The following is a 14761-nucleotide window of genomic DNA, read 5'->3' on the forward strand; positions in this document are numbered from 1 at the left end:
CAGATAGAAGGGAATCTGTCGGGGACAACTAAGACTTTTGGGTCTCTGCTACATCATAGGATAGATGGGTAGATAATTTCTTCTGCCTTGGAGAAAGGTGTTAAGAACTGACCTAAGCTGATGGCCATGCACAGCCCTGAGGGTTTTTTTCTTTTGTCTTGTTTGTTTTTCTTTTTTCCCCCTTGTTTCTAATTCAGAAGAGATTTGAGGTGAGTATCATCTACTACCTCAAACTTTGCTTCTATGTTATGATAAAAGCAGGTCTCGTACTAAATGCTGCTACACACAGAAACAGTAAGTAAACACATTAGCAAGCAAGCAAAAAACAGTTTAACTGTATAACTGCATGTTATACAGTCTCGTTCCACTACCTTACATAAAGGTTCTTTCAAGGCAAACAGAGTAACGTTTACAGGCTGAATTCACGACCAGCAGGCAACCCTAACGCTTTGTAAACCAACAGGTGGATACTGGATCATTTAGAGATCAAACTTCAGGGCATCTCCATGGGGAGAGCTTCTGTGCATCCTTATATTCTGTTCAAACTAGAGTGGAGAGTGTCTCCTAAATAGTTTTGCTACTCCACATTATTCTTTACTGTCTTTAATTTTACTTATGAGAGTCTACTTCTAGATTCTTCATATTAATTAATAAGCCACTAGTTTCACCAATTAAAATACGTTGCTAACATTCGTTATACTGGTGATCAAAGTCTTAGGTGTTAATATGGACAATAGAAGTTCTTATACTGTAATAAAAAAATGGATAATAGAAGTGTTTACAGTGGTTGCTTCTGGAGTGTTACCTTGCCAATAAAATACGGGCTGAACATGGAGTCTTGTTTAGGGCAACTTACTGCCCCTAGAGTTAAAACTTGAACTAAACTAGCATGTACCCACTATCACACTATCCATGCTGAGGTTTTAAAAAGAGAAAAAAAAGTTGGAATTGGGGGAGGAGGAGATGGTCTAAGCACCAGGATGTACCCAGGAACCCCAGTCCCAAGAGGTGCTTTGTGGAAACAAAGTCCTTGATCAAATATATTGGGAAAACACTACATTCTATGACACCACCTTAGAAATTAAAAATGCGCGTTAGCTGTTTAGAAGTTAATGTCCTACAGTATAGGGACCTACTTAGCTTTGTTTCGTTTCGTATTTCCCCAACTTAGTTGACCACAGAGTCCTTTTGTTCATCTCACTCTTGAAATTAATTTTCCCTGGGACGTACTTTAGAAAACACTGCTTTAAAGATTATAGAAGTTTTCTTGACCAACATCCACTTATCTGACACTCAACATTCCTCTCCTGAAACTTGCGATCAATAGGCTCCTCGCTAATATGCCCTCCCATCACTTGAGTTGTATGGTTACAAAGAGTCAATTGAATTTTCTCAAAACCTGTTTATTCCATTTGTACTTGTAATTACAATTACATAACTTAATTAAATATTACATAATCCTGTGACTTGTGAGTGTAAACATAAAGAGTTATTGTTTCTTTGTAAAATAAATTGAATGCTTTGGAAAGACACAGTAAAGGATAATTGTGCAAGTTTTGTTAAATTAGGTGAGAGCTGGGCAACTATCAAAGATTATGGAAAAAAGTAATACAAAAGGATTTTTTATGTAGATTGCTTTGCAAATGTCTAAGTTACTGATTCATTTTAATTAAAAAAATTTTTTTTCTGCTTTCTCTCCCCAAATCTCCTCAGTACACAGTTGTATATTTTAGTTGTGGGTCCTTCTAGTTGCATGTGGGATGCCTCCTCAGCATGGCCTGATGAGTGGTGCCATGTCTGCGCCCAGGATCCAAACCAGCGAAATCCTGGGCCGCCGCAGTGGAGTGTGCGAACTTAACCGCTCGGCCATGGGGCCAGCCCCCTGATTCATTTTAAAGAAACTGAAATGTATCATTATTCAAGAAAGATTAAGTAGAGAACTTGAATTTAGTGGCGCCATACTCAAAGCCTTACATTTAAATAAGGTACATATATACCAATTTTTATTATTTCCCACTTTCACTGAATTTTTTGAGTAAGTGACAAATTATAGGCCCTGTGAGTGTCAGATAAAAGGGCTTGTGTTCTAGAGACAGAAGTGAAGAGGTGCCTTCACAAAGGGAAATGTATATATTCTCTGTGGTATGTTTTAAAATATTCAGCGTGGATTTTGTCCACTTCACTAGAGCCGGGCTCAGCTGTCTTTAGAACCTTTGCCACCCTTGAGCTGTTGCCTTTGTTCTTTTGGTTTTCTTGTAAGTCCATGTGACTGCTTAGTGTCCATAATGCTGTTAAGAAAGGAGGATTGAAATTTTAATTTCTCTCTGGGAGTGGTCCATACGTATACACATGTGCATCCTTTTGATTCCCATTCTCTGTCTTTGGTTTTGTGGCTGGGAACAAATTTTATTTATTACTAGTGTATTTTTCCAGTCTTATTTTATAGTAAAAGTTCTTGAAAGAATGTGCAGTAAATAACATTTGATTTCTATCTGGGTTCTCTTAGACTTGATCCCACGGCAACCTACAATTTAACGTCAAGGTTATGTAGCTATTTAAGAATTTTTAGGATCTGTACTCATACATGCTATGTAAACAAAACAATTACTCTATTGTGGACCAATTTTTTCTTTTGAAATGCATAATACAGCAGTCATTTTTCAGGTTTCGTTAGGACTGTGTTTGTAAAGAGATATCTGTAGTTTATAAACACCTTGAATCAAGGAAATGCTTTTATTATGTATAAAATGGGACAAAAAGAGACAATATTGCCTGATCCTTTGATGAAAGAAAAAAAGGACACTCTTAGGCAAATTTGGAATTCACTCAATTTTTTATCTTATTTTTTTTCACAAATACCAGAAACAGAGCCGTAAGAGTAATTTGTCAAACTACATATTAAACTGGTATTTGAATATGAAAAGGATATTTCCACCCAATGTGATATTGCTTTTTTGAAACATTAAAAACCTTTATTTTAGGATGGTAATTGAATGAAAGATTAAAAGAAACAACCCTGTGTGCTTTATTTTGACAGAGTCTTTGTACGTTTTCTTTTTAGGGTAACCATGTCAGGATGTAGTGGGACTAAGCGGGGTGGAATTGAATAGCGAGCGGTGTAGGGAGATAGCTCTTCACTCTCAAGAAGACTAGTAGTTGGCAGGAATGTTTTGGGATCTGCATGTAGTTGTTTTAGATTCAACATGGAAAAATTGTTCTAAACCCTAGCGATCCATCTGCCCATACTTTATGCCAAATAGCGTAGGTTACTCGCTATCAGTACCTATAGACTTTTTAGGAGCCTTCTTGATGTAATGTTGAAATTTTATTCCTATAGTTGTTGACCTGATTTTCTACAAAACTCCTTGTGGAACTGATATATAATTATTTCTCAGGATTTGTTTGTTACCGTAGTAATGGAATCTTTTCCTGTTTCTTGGTATACCTACATGTATTGTTTTCTTTCTTTTCTTTTTTTTTTTAAGATTTAAAAAAATTTTTTTTCCCTTTTTCTCCCCAAAGCCCCCCGGTACACAGTTGTATATTCTTAGTTGTGGGTCCTTCTAGTTGTGGTATATGGGATGCCACCTCAGCATGGCCTGGCGAGCAGTGCCATGTCTGCGCCCAGGATTCGAACCAGCGAAACCCTGGGCCGCCGCAGCAGAGCTCGCGAACTTAACCACTCAGCCACAGGGCTGGCCCCTGTTTTCTTTATTTTCTAAGTCCAGTGAAATAGGGATGACTTTTTGTGCTATTGTAATTAAACTCTTGAACCATCTTCTTGAGGGGTTTTCATGTTTCTGATCATTTTGTTATGGTTACCTGATTATTTTTTGTTCCTTAGGGCAATTTATAGGATCACAATATAGCACTTTCAGAAATTTGGGGAGCTTTTATTATGGTAGGAAGATTAGACGTTTTAAATGTGCAAACACATAACTCAGTCACTCATTCACTGATCTGTGGGTCAGATAACTGCTAAGCCTAGAGATTTTAAGATAAATGAGAGAATTTTCTAGAAGTTTGCTCAATATTCCTTTTTCAGTTGCTACTTTCTAGAAAATGTATAGTGCTACATGAAAATATCATTGAAATGGAGAACCTAAGTTATTTTCTAGAATGGGCAAACATATCTCTTGATCTACATAAAAAACATGGGAGTGAGATTGAGATTGGGGTTAGAGAGAGAGAATGCACCAATACGGACATTGTGGCCTAAGTAGGGCAATCAATTGTGTCCTAAATAATACTCAGTTCCAAATTCCAAGAGTAATATTTGCAGTAATATTTCTTTCAGGTGTACTTCCTTTTTTAAATCTTACTTTGTAACAGAAGTCATGAAACATGCTGGTGTTCCCAGCATAGAGTGCTGGTTGAGGAGTGAAGGGGAAAATATAGGCAAAGTGGGACAGAATTTTTGGCAGGTGAGCATTGGCTTGCTTGAAAAATTGGCTTTTGGTCTATGGCAATCAGCATAGAGGTCCCTCTCAGCCATTATTTCACAGGAGGTAATATTTGCTCTTTTTGAAAAAGCAACCACTGTAATACTATCACGTGGTGTTGAGAGCAGTGCAGGGGGAGAAAGGAAGTCCTTTTCAGCTTTGCCTCAAGGACTGTCGTTGAATCTTCCTTGTCCTGGTGGAGACAGGGGAGGAGCTGCAGAGAGAAACCTGGCAGCTAGCAATGGTGGCTGCATGCAGACTGCCCCTCCGTAGAATTTCAGCTTCTGGGGAGGACCTGAGGTTTAAGAGCCTTCCTGTGAACTGCTTCCTTCTGCCAACTTCTGAAAGGCTCTCCTCATTCAGGCCCAAGAGGAATGAAGCAAATGCTGCACACCTTTCTATTCTGTGAGCTCCATGATGCGTCGTGAAGCTGCAGGTTTTCTCGTTGGAGAAAACATATTCCCACACATTTTAGATGATCTGCTCAGGAAATAGGACAAGGAAAGGGCAACAAACAAATGATAAGGACTGTTTAAAAATCTGGTCGCTGGGGCTTGGGGGAATTGTGTCTCTTGCATAAGTTGCACCAGTCTGAAATCTTCGTGCACTTCTAAGGCTGCTCTGTGGCTGACAGCAGTGTTAGGCGGAGATCTCTTAATCCCCGCATAGATCAGCATCTCTCTAAAATAAGTCCCTTGACTGCTCTCTGCTTCACATTACATCACAGGGAATGGCTCAGAAGACTAGCCTGCAGATTTGAAATGTCTGCCAACTGCTTCTCTACCTGATGATTTGGAATTTTACTTAGCTCTGCTAGTCTTTAGAGTTTCCTCAAAGGAAACAGATTATATTTTTCTACCTTCGTCACTAGAGTGAAAATATAATCATTATTATTTTCTTGTCCGGTGGAGTATATTTTGACTGAAATAAGTAGATAATGTACTGTTTTCAAAGACCCAACCACAGTGTTTTTTTACATTTAGTAATTCATGTATTGTTCTTTCTGGGCAATTAGAGAATTTTTCAGTCAGTCAGTAATTTACTAAGCACATATCATGTTTTCAATGCTGTGCGAGGCACTGGGGCGTGCAAAAGAAATCTGAGGCACAGTTCTTGTCCGTAGATAGGTTCTGGTATTTGCAGAGAAATGAAACTAAGTTACAGGAAACAGAAAAAAAATTAAATGTTCAACTGTATAGTACTCACTATAGGAACCACATGTATGTAAATACTAAATATGGATGAATGAATGAATGAAGTGTTTGTTCAAGGAAGAAGTCAATGTGGACTGGAGTATGTGATGGAGTAGATGGGATATGAACAGAGCCAAGAAGGAGGAATAGGATTTGGCAAGCAGAGAGAAGTGGAGAAAAGGTGTTCCGGGCAAAGAGAGTGAAGGCAGAAAGGTGGAGGTGAGCATGGTGTATGTTTGGGACTGTGAGAGATGAGGCTAAGCTGACCAGAGGACAGCTTAGTATGCAGGAGGAACAAAACTAAAGTTGCGCATCCCCCTTCTTCCTGGATGAGTGAACCTCAATTTTGTGCCCACCCCCAAGTGATGGGTCATGAGAGCTCTAATCCAGCCAGCCTCCTTTCCAGACAGGACAGCTCTGTGACCTCATCCTGGCCAAGCTGGAGAATGCCGATGCCATGTCTGGATGTTTTTGTTCTCTTGATAAAAAGGTGGAACTCACTTTCCCCTCTTCCCTCCCTTGACAGAAGATGCAAAGTCTCAAGCCATATAGCAACTTTGCTGCAACAAGGAAGAGACTAAGAGGTGTTGTCTCTGACACTGCTGAACTCCTCTACCTATACCAACAACTGTCTACTTCCGGACTTCCCTTTATGTGAGAAAAACCAACCTTGTTTATGTGAAACCCTCTAAGTCACGGTTTTAAGTTACTTGCAGTGCTTTAACATTATTTTAAGAGGACTAATCTGTAATAGTGTGCAAGGTGAATTGGAAAGGGATAAAAATTGAGGTGGTTGTTGTAGCAACATAGGCCTGAGGTGAAGAGGTTCTAGACAAGACTTCTGGGAAGGGGGTTAGGGAGGGAGGCAGACATCTCAGAGAAGAAGTAAAAGGATTCAGTACAGAGTCAATGAAGGAGAGAAGAAGCCAGATAACTTCAAAGTTTCTAAACAGGAAGTTAAGTGGGATAGCCATACAGCTTTGGGGAGAGGCAACTGAGGATAAAGATCAATTTTGAGTTTGAGATGATGATGGGACATCCAAGTAGAAAGGTTCTATAAGTACTTGGAAATACAGCATTTGAATTCAGGTGAGTCTATAGAGACCTTGGACATGGAAAGAGAGAAAAGCATTGCACGATGCCTCCAGTTATGAGTTGAGAGGAAGAAAAGAGGTCAGTTGTGTAAACATGGAGACAGAGAAAGGAGATAATAGAGGATTAGAAGATTAAATAGTGTCCAATGCCGTCAAAGCAAAGGTCACATAGTGGGACATCAATAAATACATGTTGCAGGGATGAATGAGATAATCATCAGTATCCAGTTCTCTAGAGAGGTCAAGGAAGATGATACCAAGGAGAGAACAAGTGAATCTGGTAAATGTAGGGCACCAGTGATTTCCAAGGAGGAGTTTCTACAGACTTAAGAGCCATATATCAGCTGCCTACAGGAGGCATGGGGTAGTAAGTGGGGAGAGAAGGGAGTACAAGCTGAAGGTGGTAGAGAAAGATCATTCATTGAAGGAGTTGGGAATTGAGATGAAGGGCTGATTCTTGCAGGGGTGGTAGACTTAGCAAAAGATGGCTTTCAAAAGATTGAAAACCAAGAGGGAAGAAGTTAGTGGAAAGGTCCAAACACACATAAAAAGTAAATCTAGGTGGTGTTGGAGAAAGACTTTAGTTTTAGAGAGGCTCAGATGTTCCTCTGAAGTTGGAGGCAAAGATGATGACAAGGGAGCTGTGCAAAGATCAACAGGCCTAAACTAGGTGAGATGGCAACAGTCTGTCAAGGGCAAGGCTGCGTGATTTTGTCTCTTCCTCAGGCAGGACAGTAGCAGAGAACCAGGAGCCATGGAGGAGACGCAGTGTCACCTGGAGGTTTCATGGGGGGGTAGCAGAGGGGAAGGAGGCTAGAACAATGTTCTTGGGGAGGGAGGAGGATGAGGAGTCTCGTGTGCCAGGAAGAGGGAAGATTGTCCAGGGGACAGAAGACAGATTTGGAGGGTGTGGTGGGGGGAAGTGACAGAGAAAGTGGTGGTGACCTGAGAAGAGTAAATGCCAATCTCAGACGTGGAGCAGGACCTTGAGAGGGTGAGGCCCAGGCACTGCCTGTTAGTACTCAGACACAGTGGCTTGTTACAAGCAGAGATTTCGTTCTTTTTCTAATATTCTTTTTTTGTAGAAAAACACTTGCGCAAAACTACATGGCATTTATTTAAAATATACTAGTATATTATTACAGTTTAGGCTGAGTATAAGTTAGGCACAAATCTAATGAGGTTTATCCATTTTGGTGAGACTTCCCAAATACGAAATAAAAAGCTACTGATGTTCCAATTCTGGCAATATTTTGCCCTTCACACAGTCAACCACACTCTTGCTGGATTCAGCCTTGGGTTTCTGACAGCATTGCTGAAAACTGCCATCCATTCACAGTGGCTTCTCCTAGTAATCTCTATGAAGCACAATTTTTAAAATGTCCTTAAAAAAGCATGCTACTTTAATGAGATGCCAGATGGTATGTTGCGTGGTTTCCTAACTGGTGTTACTTCCACACTGTAATTGAACTATATAAAGAACTTGCTCTCAACTCAAGAGGAATCCTGTGAAACTCAAGTTTATATTAACTTATAAAGAGATAACTTCTGTGTATTGGGACTGGTTTCGTAGCACCCGTTTTGTTATGTAAAAACTACGCATAAATCATGAGGGATAAAAATGATAGATGCAAATTGTGAGGACTTTGTACGTATTCACATTCTTATTTTCTTCTGATTTTTAAAAGTGAGGCAATATCATGGTAGAAAATTTGAAAAATAGAAAAAAGGGGAAAGGAAGTAACAATTGCTCCAACTTCCTAGAGATAACCACTATTAGCTTAATTTTTGGTGGGGGGAGGGGCACATTTTTTCTGAAACTGGAATCATATTAAATGTAACTTTGCATTCTACTTCAGTAGGTCAGTTCACTTCTGATTTTAGTTTTGTTTTCTGAAAAATCTCTAAAGTCAGCAAGAAAAAGGAGGTAGCATGTAACGAAAGAGTCAGCAGAAAGCTTAATTTCTGTGGGAGATAGAAAAACTGACTAATCTGTGACCTCCACTAACTTTCTACTCAGAAAAATGTGGTTGCAATGAGTCAAGTCTCCATTGCCCCCAATCTTTAGAAGATAATGATTTAACTGTTATGATTTATACTATATTCTTTTCAAGGTTAACTGTGAGTATAAAAAAATCTTAGTTTTATACCTTGATAGTAACTATTTACAGCTCAAAATATGGGAAGTAATTTTGGGTTGAAAAGTTCTTTTATGTTGTCAGTTTATTTTCCTTTTGACATTTGTGTATGGTTTTTTGCATTATATTTTCTAATGGAAATCAACTGTCCATGCGGGTGAATCAACTGACTATGCAAGTCAGATTTGCTTTAGTCTTTCAGAGTTTATTCAGTTTTATTTAATATTGTAGCTTTATGAGGGTTATGAATCATAGGAATGTACAGAATATGAACCACGTGGCGTTATCTTAGATGGAAAGTTAAACTGTTTGTAATTTGGATATGTTGTCCAATTTTTATTAGATAAGATATTTTCACTGTTACTTTAACTATGGAAATATTTAATGTGTCAGTTCATCTTGCCTTTTAGAATTTCCATTTTGAAATTGACAAAGAAAAGGAGTAATTATTTTGCATTAATTTATATTTAATATAAGCACTTGAGAAGTAACCAGGAGTGGGACAGAAGGGAGACGACATTCAAGGATATGCATTCTAGAGCACGTAATGAATTTTAATTGCCAGAAATCAATGGATCAGCCAAAAACTCAAATGTTTATCTTTAATAAATAGACATTTACTTAGGAACTGATTTCTTTGGGCTCACGTGAAACATAAAAATAACTGAAAATTGTCAATAATGGTATATAATTGCCTATTTGAGTTTAGCTGTGATTATTTCTGGAATAAAATACTCAGGGATGAGGTGGGATGTAAGAGGCCACAAAAATCTTGGAAGTGAGCCCTCCCAGGATGCAAATGTACCACTTAATGTGACAGAGATCTTCATTGAGATTTATATATGTTATCACTCAATTTCACTTTAATGAGCAGTGACAAACTTCTTGCTGAGCTGAGTTTGAATTACAGTGGGAAGTGGCGGAGCGGCAGTATATCATTGTCTCCTCTGATGTTTTCGTAGTTTGAGTAATGTTGGCAAACTGGCCTATAGGCCTGGTCCAGCTGCTGTTTTTGTAAATAGGGTTTGATTAGAACACAGCCACACTCATTTATGTATTGTTTGTGGCTGCTTTCACACTACAATGGCAGAGTTAAGTATTTCCACAGAAGCTATGTTGACTGCAAAGCTTAAAATATTGACCATCTAGCTTTTTACTGAAAAAATTAGTCAACTCCTAGTTTAAGTAAAAGTTTTAAACTTTTTTGTTCTAGTATTCTTTAAACCTGACTGTGCTGTGGTTTGCATGTCAATATGGAATCAAGTTACCAAGACGGTAAGAGAGAGAGGAAAGAAGTGAAAAACCTGTTCCCTGCCTTGGAGAACTTTTCAGACAAGACATACATAAATGAAATAACCAGAGGAAAATATAACACTTTATGATCAAGGGCTAAATTGTGTGATAGTAGCAAAAAAAAAAAAAAAAAAGCCCACTACAACTGTCCTACATTTTATATCATAAACGTATGTGAATTGAAAGTCATTTTAATCTGGTTAGAGTCAGAGTTCTCAAAATTACAATGTGAGCACACTAATATATTAGGATATTTTTGACTTTATGACTTGCAAATGGGAGCATCAACTTTTTGCCACATAGTTATATAGTCGAATGTCATTTAGGCAGGGTTCTAAAGGAGTCTGGACCTTTTCTAGAAATAGTGGGGTCAGAAAGGATGATGTACTAGGCTTTCTTGAGTAAGCACTAGGAAAGAGGTAGTTACTTCAGGATAGTTCTGTGATCAGTGTATAGGGATGCCTCCTCAACTCTTTCTGAAAAATGTAGTTTTAATAGAGACTTAGGTGGAGAGGCATGGGATCCAAACATAGTGGATCTCTATCTTCAAGGACTGAATGGAGCTGAGAGAAATAACCTGGCACACAATTGAACATACGTGGGGAAAAGGGTGAACTTGGAAGGGGCAATTATAAATTGGTGTGAACTTACATGCAAGCATGAGCAACACGAGATGATGTATGTGTAATTTGTTTCATTTACATTTAGTTTGATTTTGACTTTCATGCGTTATAACAAAGCAGCTCCCAGCTTTAAACAGGGGAGTGTTTCTCTTCTATATTGAAAGGGCTATCCTAGGGCAGGGAGGTTAATATCAGAGTGGGGTACCCACTTGCCTTATCTAACTCTTCTATGTGAATGTTGGCAGATTAAGAACCTTCTATAGTAGAACTATTTTGTCACACTATACCAACTACAAAATGCCACAGGGATCGAAAGAAAGGAGAGTCAATGTGGTGGTCTCGACTAGCTAGGAAAAACTTAGTGGAGAAATTGGATTTGATCTCAGTTTTTTGAGAGAAGTATGAATTTGGTTTGATAGAGAAGATGGTGACTGTGAGATTTGAATGAACATGGTTTGTGTGGAAGAAGAGCTTGGGTGCAGCAAATGGTTTGTATAATTAGTTGAGCAGCAAGAAGGGTGGGGAGATAAGCGGTTAGATGGGTGGGTTGTGGAACATAAAGGAACTAAGCTGGTTTCTGCGATTCCATTATATTATGGGCTTGAGGGTTTAATGCTCAGAAGCACCACCTGAAGAAAAGCATAGAGAGGTCATGTGGTGTGAGCGGGTCTGCCTTGTTTGGGAATCAACGGCATGGTTTGCCTGCTCCTCATTGTAACTGATGACAAATCACATTCCTGGATGGAAGGATCATCAGGTGCCTAAAATACAACAGCATAAATCCTCTTTCTTATTTTTATTTTTTTAAAAATTTTATTTATTAATTAATTTATTTATTTTAAGGAAGATTAGCCCTGAGCTAACATCTGCTGCCAGTCCTCCTCTTTTTGCTGGGGAAGATTGGCCCTGAGCTAACATCCATTCCCATCTTCCTCTACTTTCTATGCGGGACGCCTACCACAGCATGGCTTGCCAAGTGGTGCCATGTCCACACCTGGGATCCAAACCAGCGAACCCCAGGCCACCAAATCAGAACGTGCACACTTAACCGCTGCGCCACCGGGCCAGCCCCTAAATCCTCTCTCTTAACAGGCAGCACCTGCAGCTTTCTGGCCCTCTGCTCTAAACCTTTTATAGGGGCATATAGGGTGTAAATAATGAATAATAAAATTATCTCCTGATTTTATTTGACTGTAGAGCTGGTTGGGAATCTCTCTCCTTTTGAGAGCAGTCGCAGAAAGAAGGAAAACAAAACAAAGTTAGGACTCTTTCTCTCATTTCCCCAATTTGACTTTCCTGGTGAGTGTTGCCTTTTTAATGGAGGTACATGGCAGTGCAAGCTTTTCAATGAGTTTAACCATAAATTCTCCTAAGAGGGAGGGAGTGCTGTCCAATATCCCAGGGCATGGCGGTGGAGTTGGCAGAGGCTGCAGAAGCAGCAGGTGCTTACAGGTCCAGAAATCCCCAGCTCATTAGCACTCCTGTAAATCACAGCATCTTTCACGCCTTTTGAGGGAAACTTGGCACCTCTAGTTCACTACTGTGTAGTGGTCACACCGTCCCTGTGTTCAACAATATTAATAGATGGCGCCTTCCATTGAACAATGAAACTGGGTGGGCCTGAGCCAGTATGATGGATTAGGAGGCTAAAGGATTCTCTAGAGGAGAGAGTAAGAGGATGCCAAGGAAGCCTGCCTTTTTGTAAGTAAAGACTAGTAAAGATGAAGACTGGATGGGCGCATCTGTCACCCACAGTGTCACTGCATTCTGGAAGAGCTTGTGTGAAAGCTGTGGGAAAAGCTTTGGCAAGGATGAATGTCCCAGCACCTGGATGAGTGTGGGCCTTAAAGGCAGGGCTGGTTGGCGAGGGGTGAGGAGGTGAGGTTTATAACATGCAAGTTGGCCTCCTGTCGTGTTCAGTCTGATGTGGAAAGAGTTCTGGTTCACGCTTGCCTGGTTGGGCCTTGGAAATGGCTCCAGCTTAATATTCAGGGCTTCTGTCTGCCAAGGCTGGTTTCCTTTTCTTCTTTTTTCTTCATGGTTATTATTGTATGTAGACAATGGTAGGTGGGATTTGGGAGAAATAAGAGATTTGAGGAAAATAGACTTTACCACAAAAGTAAAAGTAACTCTTTTCAGTATGTAATAACATGACTAATATACAGATGCTTAAAGATCATTTATCCCTCTTGCATCTCTTGGAGGCTGTGGGATGTGGGGAGCAGAGGGAGAGAGAAAAGAAGAAAAGAAAAAAGGATGTCTTCTATTTGAGTATATAAAATGAAGATCTAGGAAAGGCATCATTTTGGGAACCTTGGGAGTGATAAAAAGAAAAGAAAACACTTAATAGAACTCTTTTAGTTTAAAGCTCAATGTTAAAAGATTGTTTTGTCTGATGTGTGCCACAAGAAGGTTTTAAAATATGTCATAGCATTCCTTTGCCTTAGATGGTGGCATCTAAGACTTATGTATGCCGGGTGTTAAGCACTTGACCAGTTTGACAGATATGAAATGGTCTCTAATTAAAAATTCCTCTCTCTAGCTTTCTGCCTAAAAAGTCCCTGGCTTCTTATACTGTTTTGCTCCCCTTTGCCTCTTCTTTCCTACTTCTTCCTTTATTTTCTGTCATATGCTGAAGAACATCTGGAAACTCACTTTAGAGGCTTCTAGGATCCTAGATTAAGCAGATTGTTACCCAGTCAACACCTTTGTGAGCTATTTTTGATTTTCTGAAATTGGTTATATAACTTCAAATATTATATTTGAAGGTGCTATATAGTATAATTATTATTTTTATTTTTCCTTTTTCTCCCCAAAGACCCCCAGTACACAATTGTGTATTTTTAGTTGTGGGTCCCTCCAGCTGTGGCATGTGGGACTCTGCCTCAGCATGGCTTGATGAGCGGTGCCATGTCCGTGCCCAGGATTCAAACTGGCGAAACCCTGGGCTGCTGAAGCAGAGTGTGCAAACTTAACCACTCAGCCACAGGGCCGGCCCATAGTATAATTATTTGAAAGGCAAACATTTTAACATGGTACAACCACAATGTGGAGAATGGAAACTAAGATGAGTGAGTTCTCTTTCAAGTTCAAATTGCCATATTTTCCTGACTTGAACACAAAATGAAATCAGATGGAAGGATCAGGGGTGACAAGAAGGCTATGAGAAGAAAAAGCCATTGGCAAGGGGACTGAAAAATGAACAAGAGGAACAAACACGGGGGTCTTCCATATCAATGGAACGGCATTCTGTAGGAAACATGGAGATTTTAGATACAGAGTGGATTTAAAAATAACATTTTTATTTTGCAATAGTTTTAAATTAACGGGAAACTTGTAAAGATAGTATAGTAGTTCCTTTACCCAGCTTTTCCTAATATTAACATAGTTTTGTATTTTCAATGGTTATGATAAAGAGGAGTCTGTGGTTTATAGATGTCACTACTTTCTTATATTATTAGAAATAATAAATTTTCTACTCAAAACTTCAAATTCTTGTTTATACTTTAAGGCTGTATAATATCTTTTGGGGCTCCTAGCGCCCATTGGTGTGGTCTGTGCAATTTGGGGAGGGAGAATTGCTTCCTTCACTCTATCACAAGTCCTCTACCCTGGCCTTTCTACCAGAGCAAAGTGGGTAAGGTTTGTTTAGGGGCCCTCACACCTGTTTTGTACCTTTTCCATTTGTTAATGGCAACTCCTGCTTAGCTCCATAGTCAAACTGAGGCACTCAACATCTCCTCCTTCTCTACTGTTAAAACCTGCTTTAGGAAAGACTCCCGACTACCTTCACATCAAGAAAAATAAAAAAGACATAGCAATAAAATCTGATAATAGCCTAAAGAAACTTCCTTCTCCAGAGTTACTTACATTTTAGTGGGGACACAAAGCTTTATGCCTAAGCCTATGCCTAAGCTTCCCAAATTTAGGCAGGTTACCATGGCACATTATCTGGGAAATTGCTTCTACTGAAACATT

General features: G+C 39.3%; 1 protein-coding gene across 4 annotated transcripts in view; it reads left to right on the top strand.

Moving 5' to 3' along the window:
• Positions 1–14761, top strand: part of PLCL1 (phospholipase C like 1 (inactive)) — a 310272-nt gene that overhangs the window by 193627 nt on the left and 101884 nt on the right. Inside the window, exons 1-2 of one of the 4 annotated variants that reach the window (XM_070241468.1) lie at positions 8738–8850; positions 10081–10142. The exons of 2 other annotated variants lie outside the window; for them this stretch is intronic. In XM_070241468.1, the coding sequence (XP_070097569.1) occupies positions 10113–10142 (30 nt within the window). In that variant the 5' untranslated portion in view covers positions 8738–8850; positions 10081–10112. Of the gene's footprint in view, positions 1–8689; positions 8851–10080; positions 10143–14761 lie in introns of those variants that run through there. One more of the 4 variants, XM_070241467.1, reaches the window with a different exon arrangement.

This window comes from Equus caballus, chromosome 18, assembly GCF_041296265.1.
Source record: "Equus caballus isolate H_3958 breed thoroughbred chromosome 18, TB-T2T, whole genome shotgun sequence".
In the NCBI taxonomy this organism is placed as follows: domain Eukaryota; kingdom Metazoa; phylum Chordata; class Mammalia; order Perissodactyla; family Equidae; genus Equus; species Equus caballus.